General features: G+C 38.6%; 1 protein-coding gene across 3 annotated transcripts in view; it reads right to left on the bottom strand.

Moving 5' to 3' along the window:
• Nucleotides 1–750: 750 nt before the first annotated feature.
• Nucleotides 751–23,994, bottom strand: part of NDC1 (NAD(P)H dehydrogenase C1) — a 58,674-nt gene continuing 35,430 nt past the window's right edge. For all 3 annotated transcript variants that reach the window (XM_010245183.3, XM_010245182.3, XM_088888550.1), the window contains 8 exons: nucleotides 19,336–19,402; nucleotides 19,040–19,223; nucleotides 18,634–18,727; nucleotides 12,413–12,628; nucleotides 3,477–3,881; nucleotides 3,259–3,335; nucleotides 1,233–1,336; nucleotides 751–1,157 (listed from right to left, as the gene is read on the bottom strand). In XM_010245183.3, coding sequence (XP_010243485.1) covers nucleotides 1,018–1,157; nucleotides 1,233–1,336; nucleotides 3,259–3,335; nucleotides 3,477–3,881; nucleotides 12,413–12,628; nucleotides 18,634–18,727; nucleotides 19,040–19,223; nucleotides 19,336–19,402 — 1,287 coding nt within the window. In that variant the 3' untranslated portion in view covers nucleotides 751–1,017. The remainder of the gene's footprint in view (nucleotides 1,158–1,232; nucleotides 1,337–3,258; nucleotides 3,336–3,476; nucleotides 3,882–12,412; nucleotides 12,629–18,633; nucleotides 18,728–19,039; nucleotides 19,224–19,335; nucleotides 19,403–23,994) is intronic.

The following is a 23,994-nucleotide window of genomic DNA, read 5'->3' as shown; positions in this document are numbered from 1 at the left end:
AGATAAGAATACAGTTATCAATTGATCACATTTGGGTTGAAACCAATCTAAATTAAAATCAATTTTAACAGATTGGGTGATGCAGAGTATTCATCGGATTGTAATGGAACTGGTCCATTTGTAATAGGCTCATATTGGACTGGATCAGATTGGACCAAATCCGGTCCAATTGACACCCCTATACATGGTGCCATGGTGGGGTTATGGTTTATGGGCCTGGGGTCCATTAAGTTAGCACCCGTCAATCTTTGTAGCTTATCCATAGCATTACAGGGAGTTCAGATCTGCTCCTCAGTGCATGCCTCACACCAGCTTCACAGCGCATATCATCCGTGCACCTGGAACATCTCGTATTTGTAAATTTTTAATTCATGGGAAGATGTTCCAGATGCATCAGTGTGAGGCGTGCTCTGTGAGGAGATCTGATCTCTGAAACAGGATCAAGTAGTCAACCCCATGTAGATGGCACAAGGCTTAGATGATGATGATGATGATATAGTACTAAATAGAACCAAATAGCAAAATAGGATTAATGTAGCCAATCCCATATAATTGGGATAAGGCTTAGATAGCGATGATGAAGATGATGAAGTCTGCATAAAGCTCATCAAATGGGAATTCAAACTGGCATCAACCAATGGAGTCTCGATACATCCTACCAATCTGCAAAGTAAAATTCTCAACCCAACGTTCTTAAATTAACGAGGGAAAGCCATTCCATTTATATGGTGCTCGTTTAGGTAACGAGAGTTTGAGACAATGGGGAAAAATTGGCCATTTACATGTATCTTCTCACATTGATAGAAAGCATATCTTACAGTGAACTGAATTTTAGAATCGAATATTAAGGGATAAATACAACTCCACTCCAATCAGCAGTCTTTACCCAACTATTTGCATCAGCCACAAGAATCCCATTTTTCCATTCCATTCAATCAACAACCTTGACAGTGAACAAATAGTGTAAGCAGAGAAATAGACAGCTACTAGTTCCTCATCAAGTGAATAAGGATGTATCTAAGAGCCTGAAAGGACTTTGGTTAGTGAGCTCTGCAACAATGCAACAGAATCTATAGCGGACTTTGCAAGCCAACTTATTCCCACTTTAACCCGATGTTCATCTGTTGGTAACCTGATCAGGTATGCTATCTTCCTCGCTGCAATGGGAATAGAAGTATGGTTAGTTCAGGTGACTAGAATGGCACAAGTTCATGTAAGACATGGAAGCTTACCTGTATGGCCAATGGGTCCCTCTAATGTTAGCCCCTCAATAAAGCTCGGAGAAAGTGCTGCATCATTCCTTCCCAGGGTCATCATTTCTCCCAGATTCTGAAATCTGGCAATCAAATTGAACATGTCAGATACCATTGTTTTTATAGTGTTAACCAATAAGCACTATTTATTGAATGGAACAGTTGCCCAGTATTGCTTAGCACCAAAAGACTAGCATCTTAAGTGAGAAATCATGTTGCATGTAAGCTTCCTCTGGACAAGGATGAAAGCTAAAATGCCTCCAGGTATTTAACTGGATGCCTCCCCGTCTCGTGTAGCCAATTTCCCATTTGTAACAAAAAAAAAACAGATCATATACCACATCCATGTAGCCCCTTGTTTTAGATTTGTTCCAGACTACTGTTATCAGATGTAGTAGTCATTAAGCTACCAAGGTTAATAGGTTATTTACCTATATTGCCTAGAACATAAACCTCCTTGAATACCAATATGGGCATGGTGTAGAGTAAGGGAATCTAAAGATTGAAGTATCACAAGATCATTGATATGCCATATCCTGTGCCCTATAACAATTCAGCCAATTTATTTATCAAAAAAAAAAAACAATTCAGCCAATTCTGGAACCTAGGCTCATAAACTGACCTAGCAATCAAAATCATGTACAGAGATGTAGATATACAGGTTTTCAAGTGAGGGCTGCCTTTATGGTAGCTCCGTGTCCTTCCATAAGTGTGAAGGAGGAAACTAGCATTCAAAATTTAAGAGAAATCCATAAAACTGGCAAGTGGAAGACAGGTATCTGACATGAAATCATGGCAAATAATAATAAACATTCAATATTGCTCAAACTTTGGGCCACACTGATATTAATGTTTCAGCAGCCACCATTAACCAAAGAATTGGCCATCTCATGACAAGTATTTCATATTATGATGCTTAAATTGGAAAAAGAGAATTTTATTTCAATGATTTACACCAACTTGCCAGAGAAGGCAAAGGGTGAGGGAAACCATTCAAGGAGCAAAAGCTAGGGACAATTTAAATTTTACCTTGTGCATTAGCATCGAAGATACAAGAAATGACAACAAGAACAGAAATTGAGCAAAAGGAAACCCAAATGTCAAATCAACTCGAACACTTCTTCTTTTTCCTGAATATTTATCATCATTCCCCACATGTTTCCCATTAGTGAGGGGACAGCATTAAATGTTACTTCTATTTTGTAAGTACTACAAAAATGACATTCCCACCGGAAACAAATTTTGTCATAACTTCCAAAAGTAGAACCTGAATCTGAGATCACATGTCCTTGTCAGTGTAGGAAGAGACTTGTGTCTCCTAATGGGATCTTGTGGCTTTCTAATTTAGGCCTACCCTTTAGCCTCCAAATTACCTGCTCATGGACTTCCAGGAATGTGGATTTGCTTTCGTTTTTTTTTTTTCATTTGAAGTAGGAACTTATGATTTCATTTTTGGATTGGGTGCAAGTTACTTTTTTCTTTTTTTATAAATCAACAGGAAAGTATTGGCTTCAAGAAAATTTACTTTGCATTTCTAAGAAAGTAGCAAAGTCACATGGTTTAGGACACCCCCAAAAGTGGGCCAACACTGAATCTTTTGTTTAAGAAGGTAACTGTAAATTGTATTAACCATAAGAGGTATAGAAGACACCCCCAAAAGATGATGAGATGTCATACAAGGGGCACCGCATCCAAAAGTATGCCATATGAGCTATACAAATACAAGTGTTCAAAAAGAACTAAATCAGAATATCTATATATCTAACATCCCTGAAGTCCTTCTACATGGCAATCCAGGAGGAGGGCAACCCCTTACTTTTCTCAAAAACCATCTCCACCTTCAGGGAGCATTGTTCTCAAAGATCCTGGCATTACACCCTAACCCACACCGCAGTGGGGGAATGCTTTTGCATAAGACCATATCCCTTTTGCTGATAATGCTAATATTGAAAAACATGCTAAACATATTATTGACAGAACGTAGTTAAAAACTTAAAATACAAACCTAAACGGTAACAAAGGCCGGTTATTGATTGCTGCCCAAATGTTCCAGCCAGCATAATCTGCTTGCTGAAAAGCAACCTGGGAAGCATGGAGAAGCAACTTAGCACAAATAAATAAACAGTAGTAGTTGTGTAAAAGCTCAGTAGGAAGATAGAAAATATTCTCTATAGGAATAAGATATCTAACTCATTCAAAAAAATGAGAGAAGATAGAGATTACCTGTGCAGTGGCTGGAAGAAGCTTTCCAGAAGAGTCCCTTACAGCAGCAGAGTCACCCACAGCAAATATGCGTGGATGGCCTTTGACACGGAGAGTTTCATCTGTTTCTGCTTGGCCCCTACCATTAATAGGAAATGCTAGTGGCTGATCATAGTATTCAAGTGGAGGCACTAGAGGTTTATTACCTACTGTCCATAGTACCAAATCTGCTTCCAGAATCTGACTTTTTAAGCCTCTTTGAGCAGGTTGAAGTTCCAGAATAAGTTTATCATGATCATGTTGTCTTGCAGTATCCCTACCCTCTAATGTTTTTGTCACATTGTCTGAAACCTCAACCTCACCACATTTTTTTATGCAGTTTACAAAATAACCCAGGAAAAGCTGAACATTCCTTGATGAGAGAACCTGATGATTGCATAAAAAATACTGTAATTTTTGGCACAATGCATCAGATTTCAAATTATAATTCTTCATAGCTTTAGGGAACAAAATCCGCCAGCATTGACAAAATAGAGTATATATTATTTGTAGCAATCTACAAGAATATGCTAAATAGCCAATGGGGTAACAGATATGTTGATCTTTCTACAAAAGATTAACCAGACATAGACTTTAGTTATCAGCAAGAATTTTTTCTGCAAGCATGATGGGTATGAACCTTAAGAAAGGGCTGTGAATAAGCTGAGCTTAGAATATAAAATAACCTGCTATGATACCAACTGATGTAGGACAGCTTGATTTGACACCAAATTTATGTAGGGTTGACTGCTCCAATACAAATTGGTGTGCAATCACTTGCTCTAATGCCAAATGATGTATAGGACTGACTGTTCTAATACCAAACCAAACTAATGTAGGATGACTATGACCCAGGATTGAGTCTAGGAAGGTATTGATTAGCTAGAATAGTGTTTATATATGATTTCAGAACTAAAGGTATAGAGGGGTTAGATTATGAAGGGCCTCAGGGCTTAATTGAAAGCAATGCAAATTTGTCCTACAACTATAAAACTTCAAATTGAAGAACATAGATCTAGAGATGGAATTTTTCAATAAAATTTTGTAAGTAGATGTTGAGAATGGTTAGACAGGGGTGTTTTTGGTCATTTTCTCCTTTCTTATACTCTCTCTGTATTTGGGCACCCAGATAGGGGCCTTCTTGTAATTATAAATTTTCAATTATAAAGTGAACTTTTGAGGGTGTGAACAGTGAACTTCACACACCTCTCGACACATTGCTTTCTTCTTCCTCTTCTTCTTCTTTTCTTCTCTTCTTTCTTTCTCTCTCTTGAAACCCTAGTTTCTGCAACTTGGTATCAGAGCGGGTAGAAGCATCTGGGAGTTAGTTTTCTGCTGATCTCCTACCCAGAGGCGAACTGCTGACGTCAGACCACCACCGGATGATGTCAGCAGTCCGTACAGGTGTAGGCATAAAACCAGAATAGTTAGATTCACCCTGATTTTAGATAAATTTTGGTATGACTCTTGTCGTTATATGAAACTTCTATGATTTTTGGTGGACTTTTCAAGGAAAAAATCGCAGAAATTCCAGATTTGATGTTGAGCCATGTACAGCAGGTTTAGTGATTTTTTTCTGCTGTAAAACCTAGACCATTCAGGTCGTTTTTCAATTTGGGATTGACGGGAAGTGGTCCCGTAATTTTCTGAGCACTGTGTGATTTTTGGGAGATTTTTTTTTCTCCCTCTATTTTGCCGCCAACCTAGTTTTTTGGGTCTTCCTTTGGTTCTTAACTATGGGGTAACTTGTTTTTGGGTCTGGAACCTCGATTGAAGTGTTGGGGGGTCCTTTTTGGTTGGTGAAAAGGTGTCTTGTTAGAATATGGAATCATCTAAGGATTTTCAGATGGTTCCCGGTGTGCTCCCGGGAACTGTAGATATTTCCAGTGGTATGATAACTACTATTAAACTGGATGGAACTAATTTTTTAGAGTGGTCTCAGTCTGCTAAACTTACCATTACTGGGAGGGGTAAACTGGGATTCATCATAGGAAGGAAAGTGAAGTCAAGTCCTGAAGACCCAAAATTTGCAAGGTGGGAACAGGCAACTCCCTTGTTATGTCATGGCTGATTTGCTCAATGCAACCTCAAATTGCCCGAAATTACATGTTTCTTCCATCTGCCAAGGATATCTAGGATAGGGTAGTTGCTACTTATTCCCAAGTTAACAATACTGCTAGAGTGTATCAGCTTCGGAGGGAAGCTTGCAGTATGCATCAGGGGGAGAGATCCGTTGCTATGTATTTCTCTTCTCTACAGTTTATCTGGGAAGAAATGGATCACTTGAAAGCTCTAGTTTGGAAGGACCCTGAAGATGGTGAGCAGTATCGGAAGTACATAGAGGAGAATAGAGTCTTTGATTTTTTGGTTGGCTTAAACCTAGAGTTTGATTTCACCAAACAACACATTCTTGTACAAGGGGAAGAAAGCCGAAGAACCGCCATGATGCAATCCTCTATGAGTGATCATTCTGCCTTTATGTCATCTCAACCCAAGCAAAATACTAGCAAACATCCCATTGCAAAGAATGTCGAGGATGTTATTTGTGAGTACTGCAAGAAGCCAAGACACACTAAAGAAAGGTGTTGGAAGCTCAATCCTCATCTAAAACCGGAGAAGTACAAAACCGGGAAGAAGGGCAATGCTCACTTGGCTACAGTTGGTAATGATGCTCAGCCCTTGGATGTGCTCGACTCCGCTGATGTGAGGGACAAACTCAGGAATATATTGTTGCAGCTAGAGAAGGGTTGTACATCCTCATCATCTGGTTCTGGACTTAGGAATCTATCTAGTTCATATGCCAAGACAGGTACTGCACTTGCTTGTTCCACCTCCTTTAGCCCATGGATTGTAGACTCTGGGGCCAGTGCCCATATGACTAGTATGCCTTCACATTTTACCTCATATAAGTTAACCCCGGGGAAGGGAAAGATTACTGTTGTATATGGATCTCAGACCCCAATCTCGGGTCAAGGTGAAGTCAGAATCACTAATAACCTTTCTCTTGACTCTGTTCTACATGTGCCCCAGCTACAAAAAAAAATTTATTGTCTATTAGTTCTCTAACAAAATCCCACAATTGCTCAGTGACCTTTTTCCCACCCATTGTGTTTTTCAGGACCGGAGCACGAGGAAGACGATTGGAAGTGGGCATGAAGTAGATGGAGTCTACCTCCTGGATGGACCTTCAGAGCATGGATTGTCAAGCCAGATTGAGTCTTGTTCTAATGAGAAAATGAGTTTTTGAAATTATGGCATTGTCGCCTTGGTCATATGTCTGTCAATTCTGTCAATTTTTTATTTCCAAACTTGTTTGATTCTGTGTCCAAATCGAATTTTGAATGTAAAGTTTGTCATTTATCCAAACAATGTAGAAACACATTTTGCAAACAGTAAAAGAAGTAATGTTGCCTTCCATTTGATCCATACTGATGTTTGGGGCCCATATGTTGTTCCCTGTATGGGGGGTACAGATATTTCATTTCTCTTCGTTGATGACTACAGTCAGTATACATGGCTTTATTTGATGAAAAGTAGAGATGAAGTTCCTATGATTGTTCAAAACTTCATGAATATGATCGAGACAGTTTGAGAAAAGAATTAAGATAATAAGATCTGACAATGCCAAGGAATACTTTGAACATCACTTGCATAGGTTTCTTGAAGACAGGGGCACTATTCACCAAAGTTCATGTAGTCATACTCCACAACAAAATGGGGTGGCTGAAAGAAAAAACAGGCATGTGGTTGGAGTTGCTCGAGGCTTATTGTTCCAACTCGTTTCTGGGGTGATGCTATTGAGACAGCTGTACATTTCATTAACAGACTCCCATCAAGGGTCCTTAACCTTCATTCTCCTCATCAACTACTCTTCTCTGATGAACCTCCTTTTAATCTACCCCTTAAGGTCTTTGGTTGTGTTTGCTTTGTTCATGATATGAGTCCTTCCCGGCGCAAGTTTGACCCTAAATCCGTTAAGTGTGTATTCCTTGGTTACTCTCCTGTCCAAAAAGGCTATAGATGCTTTAATGCTCTCTCTGGAAAGAGATATGTCTCTAAGGATGTTACCTTTTTAGAATCCTCTTCCTTTTTCCAGTCATCCCGTCCTTCTTTCAGGGGGAGAATGCAAGTGAAGATCGGACTCCCTTCTGCCTTCCTATTCCTACCTCTATTCCTCCCTCTCTTCCTACCTCTATTCCTTCTCCTCCTCCTCCTATGTATCGACCTCGGTCCTGGTAGCAGTTTTTCATCAGGCACAATAAGAGGGTGGCTCCTGAAGCAGAATGCCCATCACAATCTGAATCCCCAGACTCAAGTAAACTTGAACCTCCTGACAATCCTATTATTGATTCTGACCTTGATCTTCCTATTGCCATTTGAAAAGGGAAGAGGACATGTAGCAAGTATCCTATCACTAACTATGTGTCTTATGATGCTCTCTCCCCTTCCTATTGTGCCTATATTTCTGCTATTTCTTCTGTTTCCATCCCTCGTAGTGCTACAGAGGCAATGCAGTGCCCTAATTGGAAGGAAGCTATGAACCAAGAAATGGAGGCCCTAATAAAGAACCAGACTTGGGAGGTTGTTCCTTGCCCTAAAGATAAGATTCCTGTTAGGTGTAAGTGGGTTTATACTATTAAGCACAAGGTAGATAGATGGCTCAATTGAAAGATACAAAGCTCGGCTTATAACCAAAGGATACACTCAAACTTATGGCATTGATTATCTGGAAACCCTGGCTCCAATTGCTAAAATGAACCCTATTCATGTGATCATGTCTCTTGCCGCCCATTACTCGTGGCCTTTATATCAAATGGATGTAAAGAACACCTTCCTTAATGGGGACTTACAAGAGGAAGTGTATATGGACTTACCACCTGGGGTAAGTTTCCCTAATAGTGATAGAAAAGTGTGCTACTTGAAGAAGTCTTTGTATGGGCTAAAACAGTTTCCAAGAGCATGGTTTGACAGGTTCAGGAGTGCCATCTTAAAGATTTATTTTTCTCAATCTCATGCTGACCACACCTTATTTATTAGAAGAGTTTATGGTAGAGTAGCAATGTTGATAGTATATGTTGATGACATTGTTGTGACAGGTGATGATATCACAGGTATCTCTTAGTTAAAGTCATTCCTTGCTTCTGAATTTGATATTAAGGACCTTGGTGATCTCTGATACTTTCTTGGCATTGAAGTTGCAAGATCCAAGAAGGTGATTCTTTTGTCACAAAGGAAATATGTACTTGATTTGCTTCATGAGGTTGGGAAATTAAGGTGTAAGCCTGTAGAAACTCCAATTGATCCCAACCACAAGTTGAACTCTACTGAAGGAGAAGTTCTTCCAGAAAGGGGGGTATATCAGAGATTGGTGGGATGCCTTTTGTATCTTTGTTTGACTAGACCTGACATTTTCTATGCTATTGGAGTGGTTAGACAATATATGCATGAACCCATGACATCTCATATGCAGGCAGTTAACAAAATTTTAGCCTACCTAAAAGGATGCCCTGGCAAAGGGATGTTGTATTCCAACCACGACCATCTAAAGATCGAGACTTACATAGATGTTGATTGGGCAGGGTCCATCGATGATAGAAGATCTACATCCGGTTATTGTGCCTTAGTTGGAGGCAATGTGGTTTCCTGAAGAAGTAAGAAACAATCTGTGGTTGCTCGTTCTAGTGCTGAGGCAGAGTAAAGGGCAATGGCTCATGGAGTGTCTAAACTATTCTGGTTGAAGACCTTATTGACTGAGATGGGCATCCAAGCAGATGTTCCAATGAGACTATATTGTGACAATCAAGCAGCCATAAATATTGCTCACAATCCTATCCAACATGATTATACAAAGCATATTGAGGTGGATAGACACTTTATTAGAGAAAGAATTGTGAACGGAGAGATTTGCCTTCCTTTTGTAAGGTCAGAAGACCAACTAGCTGATTGCCTCACTAAAGGTGTTCACCATCCAAAGTTTGCTAAGAACCTTGCCAAGCTAGGCATGATTGACATATATGCTCAGCTTGAGGGGGAGTGTTGAGAATGGCTAGACAGGGGTGTTTTTGGTCATTTTCTCCTTTCTTATACTCTCTCTGTATTTGGGCACCCAAATAGGGGCCTTCTTGTAATTATTAATTTTCAATTATAAAGTGAACTTTTGAGGGTGTGAACAGTGAACTTCATGCACCTCTCGACACATTGCTTTCTTCTTCCTCTTCTTCTTCTTTTCTTCTCTTCTTTCTTTCTCTCTCTTGAAACCCTAGTTTTTGCAACTTGGTATCAGAGCGGGTAGAAGCATCTGGGAGTTAGTTTTCTACTGATCTCCTACCCAGAGGCGAACTACTGACGTCAGACCGCCGCATACTGCTGATCTCCTACCCACTATGTATCTCTAAATTTAACTAAACTATGACTAGAAGAACCAGAATCCAAGACCAAATCCCAAATACAATATGTAAAATGACCAAAATACCCCTATTTTCTAGAAATACAAAAAAAATAAATTAAAAAAAAACAGTTTCGATTTCTTTGATCTTACATCAGCTTGTGCCTCAATTGAGCTTATTTCAGTAAATGAGTCCACTAACAACCTAATTGGATCTGATATCCTACTTTTTCTCACAAAGTGTGTTAAACTCAAACCCACATTCTCACCTTTGGCAGCCCAATATTTTAATTGATATTAGTTCTGATCTAAATCATAGGCTCTATATTTGGGATTCCATGAGCAAAATATCAAAATGAGTTAGATGATCCAAGTCCAAGCTTGGAAAAAATCAAGCCATAGCTCAACTATTAGTTCATGAACCTGATCTAACCAGGGCAAAGCTTGGCCAGCTCAGCTCAGCTTGTTTACAGTCCTATCATATGATGCATCAGAGAACTTTCATCCTATCACTTTGCTCTATCTATAAATAAAATGGAGTCATAGCACATCATTCTAATGGTAAATCAGACCCACTAGGATGGGGATGGAGGGATGGGCACCTAGAGCTTGTTCTTAAATCATGCCTTCAAGAGCACTGACCTAACTATCTTCAAGCTTCACATAGACAAACCCCAACAAGTAACTGCATTAGTCTTATCTGTTCACAAACTTCTGCAGACGGTGTATGGTCTCATTTTTCACACTCACACATACTATGGTATTGCTCTAGATTTCAAGAAACCAAAAGTTCTTGACCCTGTTTTCAAAAATATCAAGAAAACTTGAAAGCATGTAAGAGTAGGTTACAGAAGCCTTGTCTTGTTTATTCAACGATCCTCCAGATTCATCTTAAGGCTAGGCTGACAGCATAGTTATAATAAAATCACTGGTTCAATTGGCATATCAACCCCATGACGAAGTGCCTGTTTGGGAGGGCTTTTGCACAGTAGCTTCTCATGTTTTGAGATGGGCCCCACACGAAAAATACAAAAGCTATGTTTGGTAAAAATCTGGAACACAGGCATGCACATTCTGAACGCCATTAGTATGACTGTTGAGTGAAGCTACTCCAAGTAGCTTATCCAGAACATGCACACACAACCACTCTGTAGCAGCTCAATCAGAACATAGACACCCTCCCAAACGGACTCTAAGTGATAAATATGTATGTATAACAGCATCTCTTATATGAATGGTATACTCGTGCACTGAGTTTCCAAAAACAATTCATTATACCCTCTCAAGTTGGCACATTGACAGACTAAACAAAAGAGACAAGATATGGCATATTATTGCTGGAGCCATTTTTTGGACTGTGGATGGAAAGGAACAGAAGAATTTTTGATAATTCCTGCTCCAAATTTGATGAAATTTTAAGGAATGCCATAGCAAAGATTACATCCTGCCGGTGAGCATTATTCGGTTAAAACTGAAAAACCGAACTGGTTTTTTTGGTTTTTGGTTATTTCGGTTTTGTAAAATTTTGGTTTTGGTTTCGGTTTTCCGGTTTAGAAATTTGGTTAACCAAAAAAACTGAATTAATCGAATTTTATTACCTAATATATATATACATATATATATATATTAACATATAATATGTATAAAATATATTTTTTTAATATATAATATATATTATATATTAAAATATACAGTATAATATATATTAAAATATATATATGGTTTTGAAATTCGGTTTTAACCAAAATAACTGAAAATTTTGGTTTCGGTTATATCGGTTTTTTAATATTAGGTTTTGGTTCGGTTTTTCATTTAAAATTTTGGTTTATTTGGTTCAGTTTTTAACCGAATAAACTGTTTGCTCACCCCTGATCCTGGGAGTCAATTCACAAGAGCTTTCGGAATTTACGTTATTCTTTTTAGTGTCAACTGTCTTGGATGAATAGAACAGAGAACAAAAATAAACTTAGGGGTGTCCAGAATGGTCAACCCCCACCCCAAAGAGTCACTTATATATTAGAGAATACGTACAATTACAATAATGCCCATACAGGACTGAATGAGAAAATAAAACAATGTAAAAGTACAAACTGTAATGTACAACAGGGACTATACTAATAGGGTACATCAAGTCTTAGAATCTCCACACTTAGGCCCCAGGATTCTATTTTGAGTTCTTTTTGCTTCTTTTTCTATGTATTTCTAGAAGATTTCTGCTGTACAGATTCTCTTTGTATGGGGATGGGCATTCCACCCTCTTCTCTTTTATCAATCAACATATTATACTTACCTTCTCTCAAAAAATGAGCTTATCTATTATGTTGCATCCTTATTCTCTCACAATCTTTACCAAAAATAGAAAGAAAAAGTGAGCAGTTACATAGATAAACCACATATGCTTCTAAAATGCATCTCCTGTATCACTAAAAATGTTTTTTCAAAGTGCTTTTGAAGTTTCTACCAAACAATGCTTGAATAAATTCTTAGATGTTGTGTATTTTTATTATTAACTCAAACAAGATCAACTTCTTACTCTTAAAGCTGCTTCCCTATTTCCAGATGGAGCAGTTGGACATATTGTAGTTTCAAAATTAATTGCCTGAACAACTCCCCTATCCTGGAGACGCTCTGATATCGTAGCAGCTAACTCAACACCAGAATAGCCACAGCCAACAACTGCCACACGTATTGGAGATGAATTACTACCAAATTGCTTCCGCTCAAGTGCTTTTAATTTTTCATCAACCTTCTGCATCATAAGAATATCAAAGATGTAATGAATAGGTATAGAACATTTTCCTCATATCCAGAATTATCAGGAAATAAAAAGGCAAGAAACTCCTATTGTTAGTCTCCAATCACAGACAAATATAAACAAATAAAAGCCTATAATACCCAAAAACCTGAATGGGCTTAGTATAGACCCTCCCACACAAAATGTTACCAATGAAAACACTGGGTACTGTAGTCTGTAGAGATGCTTCTACAATCAAAATAGTTGACATGTTTGACTCTTAAATGTTAATACTTTACATTTTTTATGTAAGTAAAAAATATATAAACAGTATAATGTAACCATTTTGATTGTCAAAAGCTTCACAGATATTATAAGTTTTCACACAATTTAATGGGATATAGTGTTGTAGAAACAGAGGGTTGCTCCATTGCGACCTGAGTGACCAAGGTTCAAATCTTAGAAACAGCTTCTCTGAATGTGCACGGGTAAGGCTGAGTACATCTGTCCCTCCCCAGACCCCACACTGGTGGGACCGTAGGAGCCTCATGTACTGGGCTGCCCTCTTATAGGGATATAGAAATAGATAAGTGGCTCAAAGAACACAATAAAAATAAAATAAAAAACAAAAAACAAAAAACAAAAGAATGATATCAGCATATTGAGTGGGATACTCAAACCAATATGATATCTTTCACATGTCAATGTCCATATCAAAACCAATAATGCACAAGAAAGTTTTACAGAGATTGAGTTCCATGTCATATTCTTTATTTATTTTTTTTTTTTTTTGAAGAGTCAAAGGAAAACTTTATTAAAAGGAAAAAGAAATACAGCAGGAAGATGATAAGATATCATCCGAAAGGAGAGAACAACTAAATGACCCAACAAACAAACGACATGACCCCTTTAACAACACCTGAAAAAACAAGCATGCAACTTACACACCAAAGACTCAAACTAAATCAGACTCGAGCTAAAAACCTTGGAAAAAATCTGGCAGAGAGGCTCAATATTCATCCACAATTTCATCCTCCTGATCTGAAACTTCCTCATCTCAAACTTCGCCTCCTTCCACCAGAGCTTTTTTCTTTAACTTCTCTTCCTTTTTCTCCTTTCAAAGTCCTCAAAGGCCCTCCTAGAAAATTCTTCACCACCCCAAAAACAGAGACCCAAACTTTTTCCGATTGTCACTTCTCTGTCTACTCACTGCTGGGAGAGCCACACCGCCTGAAGCAAAACCCTTGAGCTCATTACTTTGCACTTTCATGCTCGTACCAGAATCAGAACCCTCACCGCCCTCCTTGTTGACTTGGACGTCCTTCCCCAAACGAGAATCTCATGACTGTGCCTTCATCGTCATTCCTTTAGACTCATCTCCATGAGACAAACTGCCTCCTTCCCTTCTCTTGTAAACCCATTTGTAGTTTTTTGTGGGTCCTGCCCCTGCCAGACCAAGCTTCAACCTTGAGAAGATTTTCGTCACATGCACTACATTAGAGTTTCTTAGGCTGTGTGATTTCCTGCCATTCACTCCATTGAACAACTCAATTTTCTCTTCACTCTTGCTTCTTCGACTCAAGTAACATCCAACCTACCAACCTTCACCTCCTTAAAACGAAAAGCGCCTGCAGCGTGGTTCTCATCCTGATCACCAACGTTGTCTTCATCTTCTCTCGACCCTTTTCCTCCTGCCACTTCCCCGATCTCAGATTCCGCAAAGATGTCAGTACCTCCTTTCCCAACTTCCTCAGCCCCCTCTTCCAACCCCCACTCTCACAGGGGATACTCTTTTTCTTTAATACATTATCTCTACTTGCCCAAGAAAAAAAAAAAAAAAAAACAGCTTATGTTACCATGAGAGACAACTCAAAATCTGGATGAAAAACACATAAGAAAATCCAACTAGCAGTCTCTTTCTGCAAAAATACCTTAGTTCATCAGATATTTGCATCCTAGAGAGTCAAAAATCCTTTCCAAAGACCTAAGATGAAGTAGGCTTACCCTGCAATTTTTGTCTTTGATAAACAGGTCAACTTGCAATTTTATTATGTATCTTGGAACATGAATCCCATTAAGACACTTTACCAGTGTTTTAAAAACCAACCCAAAGGCTGAAACATTTTTGCCTCTGGGTCGTCAGTCAGAAGTTCAACCATCCAGGTCGGATGGGTAAGACCATAACACGTATATATACATATGTATGTATGGTTTATATATTATATCAATATAATATATAATACTATAATATATATATAATATATCGTATCAATTAAATAATATAATTATATCCTACATGTAATATATGTATATAAATGGTTTATATTAGGTCAATTTTATAATTTTATTTCAGTTTTTAATTTTTTATTTATAAAAAGCTAAAATTTGATATTTGGAGCCAAAAAAGGCATTTTTTGGCAAAAATAGTGGGGCAGGGCACCAAATAAGGTGCCTTTGGCACCGTAGGAGTAGGGGTGCCAATGGATTGGTTTTGGATTGGACATTGTCCAAACCAAAATCAATTTGGACGGATTGGGCTGACCAACAAGACATTAAATTGGACCAGTCCAGACTTAATGGTTCAAAGTATTTATTGGATTGGATTGGCTTGGGTTGGATTGAGCCAATACCTAGCCCATTGATAGAAGATAAGAATATACGTGTCACTAGACCAGATTTGGGTTAGAATTAATCTAAATTAAAACAATTTTGAACAGATTGGACAGTCTAGACATTGAATTGAACCGGTCCAAAATGGTCCAAAATATTCATTAGATTGGATTGGACCTGGTCCATTTGTAATGAAATCACATTGGACTGGATCAGATTGGACCAAATCCAGTCCAATTGGCACCCCTACTTAGGAGCACGTAGATCTTGAAAGTTAACAAAAATCAAAAAAAAAAAAAATCACCCCAATTGAACAACCAAGCGCAAAGTTATGGCTTCCAAAAGTTTTCAATACATTATGTGTTGTAACCCATGACCCAATGAATCAACGGGTCAACCACCCAGGCCGCATGATGTTGACCAAGTCAACAGTTTTTGGTCAATTTTTGGGTTTTAGGAAAACCGGGCCTAGAATTATCAATAAGATAAATTCCGAGAATTATCATGAAGCAAAAACAAGGGAAGGAGGAAAACACAGGAAGAAGACTAAAGAAACAATTAAAATACAAGTAAAAATTAAGAAGCCTTGCCTCATGGCATGAAGTAGAAAGGATAGGATTAGGAATGAAGTTATCAATAGGAACCTAGGAGTAGCTCCAATAATTGATAAAATGAGAGAGAATAGATTAAGATGGTTCGGGCGTGTGCATAGAAGTCAAGACCACCAACTGCTCAAGTTAGAAGAAGTCATTTGTTACACATTGAAGGGAAGCACAAGAGGGGAAGGAGGAAAACACAGAATACTAAAGAAACCATTAAAATACAAATAAAAATTGAGAAGCCTTGCCTCATGGCATGAAGTAGAAAGGATGGGATTAGGAATGAAGTTAACAGTAGGAACCTAGGAGTAGCTCCAATAGGTGATAAAATGAGAGAGAGTAGACTAAGATTAGGGGTGCAAATGGATTGGATCATGATCTGATCCTATTTTTGAAAGAATGGTAGGATCCATCTAATGGACGCCAAAAGGTTGCGGAATGGGTGGGCGAATTTCAAAAATTTTCCTACCTTCTCCCAACTGGGAATCATATTCCCTGAATTTAGAATACTATATTCAAGGATCTTACTTGAACCATGATCGAACCAGATCTGAACCAAAAAGCAAAACGGAGGAATATACCTGATCCGGAGAAGCAGTATCTCCCAAAGTTGGTGTTCACACCCAAAGAAGAAACCAAGATCCGCTCCTACTGAAGATGACACAGCTGTGGATGGAACGGAACCAGCAGGGTGCGTCCTACACACTGGATCCTTCGCAAGAATCCTCTGGAAACTCTGAACACTGAATCTTTCTCAATCTTTTTCGCAAGACTAATGTCAAGAACTGATTTCTTGACTCCCTATTGCTGCAAAGATCAAATCTTGCAAGAGGGAATGGCGGCGGCTAGAGAAGAACTCCTGGGACGAAGATGGCTGAATTGCTTCTCTTCTCTCTGGAGTTTTGTATGAGATCTAATCTCTGTTCGCAGGGGGTTTTCTTGACTAAAACCCTTGGTTCGAAATCTGATATATTTCTCTTGGGTTTCTCCTCCTTTCTTCTTGATTAAGAAACCTCCTAATTAGGAGTTATCCCAATCCAAATCTGTATTTGGATAGGGGATTATCTTAATCCTATCTTCAGATTAAGTTAGCTTACTCCTGATCTTATCAGGAGGTTACCAGATTCAAATCTGTTTTGAATTTGGTCTCCCAGAGTGGATAAGGTTAAAGGCCCTATCATTTTACTAACATTAATCTCAGATTCCCCCCATAGATGGGTGATCATATCAGCCCAGCTCGAAATGGGCTTTTGGCCCATTAAGTGTTCAGTGTTTAATTAGTTTCCAATCTGCTGCCCAGTTGGGCTTCTTTGTATGGCGTGGGACCCAAGCATTGATCTACACACCAGCCACATGGGTTCGGCCCAGCCTTTATTACAAGGCCCAGCCGAATTCACTGAAAAACTCAGTGAACCCCTGAGTCCATCACATGGACCCTATGGGCCCAACACTTACATTAAGTGGTCCCTGGGCCAAGCCATCTTATAAAAACCCAGGGACTGCGGGCAGGTGCAAGATTAGCCCATCAGGTATTATCCTAAATGGTCTTACACTTAACCTCTCAGCCCTTAATGATCAAGCACTGCCCGACAAGAGAGGACCTCTCCCTCGGCTGCAAGGAACAGTGCCGCACTCTCCACTCACATGGATCCCGAGAATTAAAACAATTTGCAAACATTTTGAAACCGTACATATATATATAAATATATTAATTTTGCAAAACAAAATTCCAACGATTGAAATCAACTGCCGGCAGTTTGGTTTACATCAGAGAGAGTGCATTCCCGATCATTACCTTTGTCCGACAAAGGGGTTGATCCTGTCACTATGATCACCCACTCAGATGAATTCTCAGACTGTCCCAACATACCCAGGTTTTGATCCCCATCTAAGGATCTCACTGATTGGCATATCAAAGACAGCCCGATCCGACACCTAGTGAAGTGTCATAATCGAGTCTAGGGGTCAGGTGTAACTTTCCAGTTTTGCCCATCTATCTCCAAGGTCCAGGGCAATACTGAAAATCTGGTCCGGTTCAAAGATTCGAGTAATCCCATACTGCATGTGCCTTGGGTCTTACCCTGGTGGCCGAGACAGGCCATCCCAACACTTGGTGGCACACCAGTATCAGCCTTGGCAGGATAAATCTCCCCAGACTTATCCAATGGCTGTGAACATTTAAAACTAACACGAGTCTCTATAAGTGTCCAGTTTTAGGGTCGTACACAGAATTAAAGCAAACAACATGAATCAAGCATGCACTTTATTTATTTCCACTAAATAACAAAAGTACATCAAATCGGATTGAAGCTAAGGGCATACAAAACTGTCTAACAATTTTGTCGAATCCAGATCTTCGGATTGGATCGGATACGGCATGGATGGTTATGCCATGCCTCATGGCATAGTAAACTCTAATTCTTGAAACCTGTCACATTGTCACATTATTTATAACATCATAGCCAAGATAGAACAAAAGATATTTGAGAACCACTTAGTTTTTGAATCTCAATGAACATTAAAAGCAGAGACAATATCAATAGAAAGAAAAAAGGAAGAAGAAGAAGAATATACACAGAATATTCTCAAAGCCTTTATACATGCATCCTCTAAGTGAAAGAAAGGCAATCCAAACTCTGCAGCCAAGTGGTTCTCAAACTTGACCCAGTATTTGTATTATATCCAAGGATCATAAGAAAATGTATTTGAGAACTGCTTAATTTTTGAGTCCCAATAATCATTAAAAAGCAAAGAGAATACCAGGAGAAGGAAAAAAAAGAAATAAATACAGAACATTCTCAAGGCCCTTACACATGCATCCTCCAAGGTGGAGAAAGGCAATGCAAACTCTGCAGCACCTGGTACAAGATCAAGTTTGGCTTCAGCTCCCAAAGCAAGAACCAACCTGGCTGCCCAGGCAGAAAAATGTAACATCAACCAAGGTATTAAAGCAAAATCCAAGTACAAGAAACCAAGGCCAAAGAGGATTATACCACTTAACTGCTGATATACAGAAATCAAAAGTTATAGCAACTTCCTTAAATTTACTTTTAAGTTTTATAAAATGTGATCAAGGACTACAGTTTAGAAATCCATGACTAAGGAACAGACATGGTTCAATGCTGGGTCATTGTAAAAGTCAGGGATGAGGTATGGAAAACAAAATTTAACTGTCAAAATAATTTCAAAGGTTGAGTAAAGAAGATGGCAATTTTACCAATCATATTCAATAAGTAGTCCACTTTCAAGATGCACCATTCCACCAGAACGGGTTTGTGTCAGCTGATTTATCTCAAAATGATCAGTGGGCTGTAAAAATTTCACTCTATCCTTGAAAAACTGCACAGTGGTGTTCACTAACAAATCTGAGAAACGGGGTGCTATTTCCCATGCATCAACTTCTGTTAATTGAAAGATCACAGATTATAAATTGTGCAACTTTTCTGAAAAAGAGCAAAACTAGTTTGAATGTATGAAGAATTCTAGCTCCATTTAAACTCTAAAACACCATACCTCCAGATAGAAGCTCATACAGCATAGGCTTAAAAACAAAACGATCAGACTGATCTACAAGAAGTACCTGGATCAATTGGCCAAAAAATTGATTGAGTTTTATCTTGAAATAAACAAATATCAATGCCACTCTCAATCTTGTTGAGAAGTTAGAATAGAATCTCAAAATTTATACAGGTGTGTATTGCGTACACCCAGAAGTTAATTAAAAAGGCATTTACCTTCACAGAATAATTTGAAGACTTTTTGAATAATAATAATAATAATAATCTGTGGAGGGAGCTGATTGCTGAGAAGTATGGTTTAAGTGATAACGGCTGGGATGCCCTGGACTCTCGATTGTCATATGGTTGTGGAGTTTGGAGACGAATTTGTAAAGTTTTCCCAGTAGCAGAATTTGTAAAACTCTAGCTAGACCCTTGGTGTAACAAATTGACTGAAAGAAAATTTTCCAGAGTTATTTATTTTGGCTTGCAACAAAGAAGCTACAGTAGCAGAATGCTTTCAGATAGAAGGAACTTCTGGTACTTGGAATCTTGCTTTTAGAAGAAATTGTTTCAACTGGGAGGTGCAGACGGGTGGCTGATTTGATGTCCTTACTGTGTAATGAGAAAGTCAATGTGGACAGACAAGATACTAGGCAGTGGAGATGGTCCAAGTCAGGTGTCTTTTCAGTCAGATCCTTTTATGCTGATTTGTTGGGAGAGCAAGATAGATCCTTTCCTTACAAGGCCATTTGGTGAAATGCAGCACCCTCAAATTTGTTGTGTGGGTAGTGGCATGGGAAAAGTGCTTAACTAAGGATTGCTGGTCAGGAAAGGAGCTAATCTACCAAACATGGAGTGCACCTTTTGTAACGACCATAGGGAATCTGTGAACCATTTGTTCCTTTTCTGCAATTTCTCTTAAAGTCTTGAATCATTTCAGAAAATCTGTTCCAGCTTTTGGGTGCTTTCCAGATTCTGTGAAGCCCTTACTAGCCTGGTGGAGGATGCAAGGAATATCTAAGAAAGGGAGAGCTTGCTGGGATGTGGTACCTCTAGCAGTTATGTGGGAAATCTGGTCTGAAAGGAATGGTAGAATTTTTTAGCATAAATCAAATCCAGAGGAGATGGTTATCAATTCTGCAGTTGACTGTTGAGAGCTTGGCTATACTCTTACATGTTTCAGTTCTGATAACCTTTCTTCCTCTTTTTTGAAATTAGATTTTTTGGGGAGGTCCTTAATGCTTGCACTTGTATAGAAAATTAGAAACTTCTTGTGCAGAGGTCCATACTTGTATATTTTTTTTTTTCAGTTAATACAATCTACTTACTTTTCTCAAAAAAAATAATAATAATAATAATCACAATGAGACAATACCAGGACTTAGCATGCCCAGACCCAGAGTAGGGAATAACTAAATAAGTTCCACATTGGTAGATAAAATGGATCGGAACAATGCAACTATGATACTTAATGGGAGTAAGCAAAGTTTAAACCAAGAAATTGGTTCAAGGGGGTGAACACAACAACTGTGGAAGACTTAATATTACAACTAGGACTGTAAACGGGTTGGGTTCAGATGGGATCTAACCATATCCAAATCTGATGTGATTATTGAAACATCAAATCTAAATCCAATCAGAAATCCAACATCGGATTCAGATTTAATCCAAATCCTCTTTTTTGAGAGAAGGTAAAGTATAGTATCTTAGTAACATAAAAAGCAACATGAATAGCAAGAAGTTATACATAGGGACTATACCCCATACCCTGCTTTACAAAAAGATTGTCATGTACTAAAAAGGAGTTGTAGCCTGTATTTTTAAACCAAATATGTGTAGCTAACCAAGAAAACATTTAATCCGAATCCTCTTTGTTGTCTTTAAAATAAATAAAATTGTAAAAAGTTTAAAAATAATTACTTTTTAACTTATACATATATAGACCTGTTCACAGGCCAGGCTGGGCTGGGCTTTGCATATATATCAACAAAACATGTTCATGCCCGAGCCTGAGCCTGGCCCTCATATAAAGCCCGAAGCCTGGCCTAGAAATTGGGCAAGAAGGTTTTTTTACTCAAAAACAAAACTGATTTATATTAAACAACTTCAAAGCCCAAAAATAATGAAAAATCTCAATATGGCTAGAGAGAAGAGAAGTGGAACAAAGAAATAAAATATATATAAATAATATATTTGTTATTATATAAAATATTATCATGACAAGATTTTTTGAGAAAGCCTGAGCCGAGCCCAAAAAGAAGTCAGGCTCAGTGTTCTGGACCTGAGCCTGAGTCCATGGGCCTAAAATCATGTCCAAGCCCGACAAATAACGGGCTGGCCCATCGGACTACCCTGCCCATGAACAGGTTTATACATATATAATAAATTTATATAAATATAGACTATTGAGTTTCCTTCTTATAAATTTTATATAGTTATATAATATATACATGATTATATTATATTATATATATATATTAAATTTTAACAATTTTAACCACAGATCTTAATTGGATCAGATGGGGTCAAATTCACATTTGATCCATTAAATGGATGCAGGTTCTAAGGTCCAGATCCAAAATAATTGGATCAGGTTTTGGACTTTTGGAGTCCATTGACAGCCCAAAATACAACTAGGACAATTGCATGAAGGGAAAATTCCCGATTAGTACCCCGTACTTTGGGCCTAGTGCCACTTTAGTCCCCGAACTTTAAAATGCGACAATTCAGTATCCGAACTTTCAAAACGTGCCAATCCAGTATCTGCCATTAACCAGTCTGTTAAGTGGCATTTGAAAAGACACGAATGCCCTTTGAGTGTCATCTAATTCTCTTTATCAACCATCCAAACATTGATAAAAAAAAAATGAACAGTCCCAAATCATTGCCTCTTCTATTCAAGAAAGTTAGGGTCACCAGAATACCCACTCAGACTGACCCCAACTTTCTTGAATAGAAGATGCAAGAACTTGGGACTGTTCATTTTTTATCAATGTTTGGAGGTTGATAAAGAGAATTAGATGACACTCAAAGGGCATTTGTGTCTTTTCAAATGCCACTTAACGGTTGATTAACAGACTGGTCAATGGCAGGTACTGGATTGACACATTTTGAAAGCTTGGGTACTGAATTGTTGCATTTTAAAGTTCGGGGACCAAAGTGGCACTAGGCCCAAAGTACAGGGTACTAATCGGGAATTTTCCCTTACATGAATTACTTTTCCATTTCCAAATGTGCTCAACTGCATGCAATATTTACATGATTCAGACTCCAAAGGGAAAACATATGATGCTGGAAAGACATGGTACCGGAAGATCTTTGACCAATCAAAACCCACCCATGAATTTTCATAAATACCACCTGATTGTTGGTTACCACGTTTATAATACTGGTTGATTGGTCACAAGTTCTTGGGATATCATGTCTTTCCAGTATCATAATTGAACCCTAGTTTAAATAACTGTGTAAAAAAAACAAGAGGATCATATAGCTCTTTTGAACATTTATGGCTCTACAAAGGGGGCTGAAGCTTGTAAACTATAATATTAACTACTTCCTAACACAACAGCAAAAATATCCAACCTAGCTCTTCTACGATAAGACTGAAGACATCATGAAATACATTGCTCAAACTGAAATTAATTCGGATAGGAAAATTGAACTTCTACATGTTTGAAATTTCAAAAGAAATCACAAAGAATCATGATATCAAACTCTTTATATTCATTATTTTTCTACTTTCTAATACATGGTCAGTGGTATCAGCAATGCATGTGCTGCATCTAAACCGTGTGGATAAAGAACCCTAAATATCAGTTTCTCCCCGTCCTTTGGGTCATGATCTACTTAGATGAGTGGGAAGAGGGGAACAATAAGTCCCAGATTCATAATTTATGAAAAGAAAAGTGAAAATTTTAGTTTAAAATAATAAAAAAAGAGGAAATTTACAGGGAATGCAACCTAACATATTAAAGAGTCCATTTTTTATGGGTAACTGTTGCAACCACTTCAGGCCCAGGCCCAAGAGCCCAAAACAGTGCAGGTGCGAAGCCACCCATCGCGCAGCAGTTCGTTAGAAGACAGAGGGGACCAGTAGCCACAACAGCAGATCCAATCCCAGAGTTGGTTACACATGGGAATATCTGATTCTCATGATGAGCCATCTGAGCCAGTATAAAAAGGCGTCCAATTCTGTAACTAAGTGATGAATAGAAAAGCCTTTCTTCTTCCTCTATTTTCTCTGTTCTCAGGAGGTCAGTCTCCCAAAGAGGCTACCATGGTAGGTGGTTCCTACCAGTTGGTATCAGAGGCAGGCTACCACTTCCAATGCCGCCGACACGATCCACTACAGTCGACAAGAGGGTCGATCAAATTGAGTTGGGTCTGCACCAGCTGGTCGCTGAGCTGAAGGAACTTCGGGCTACCATGTCCGCCATAGCCTCCCAATAGCAGACAGGGGAGTCTAGTCGGAGAGATGAGGAGATGGAGAATTCAAACTACCACAGAGGGAGGGGCAGCACACCACTTCCAGGCAAGGTAACCAAAATAGATTTTCCAAAATATTCCAGCAGAGATCCCACCCCTGAATCTTCAAGGCTAAGCGGTATTTTGAATACCACAAAATCACTGCACACCAGAGTGTCGATCGCCTCCATCCATTTGGACGGTGATG

Source organism: Nelumbo nucifera, chromosome 5 (genome assembly GCF_055504915.1).
Source record: "Nelumbo nucifera cultivar China Antique chromosome 5, China Antique-T2T, whole genome shotgun sequence".
In the NCBI taxonomy this organism is placed as follows: Eukaryota; Viridiplantae; Streptophyta; class Magnoliopsida; order Proteales; family Nelumbonaceae; genus Nelumbo; species Nelumbo nucifera.
The sequence above is the reverse complement of the archived record's forward strand: the minus strand, read 5'-3'. Positions and strand labels throughout refer to the sequence as shown.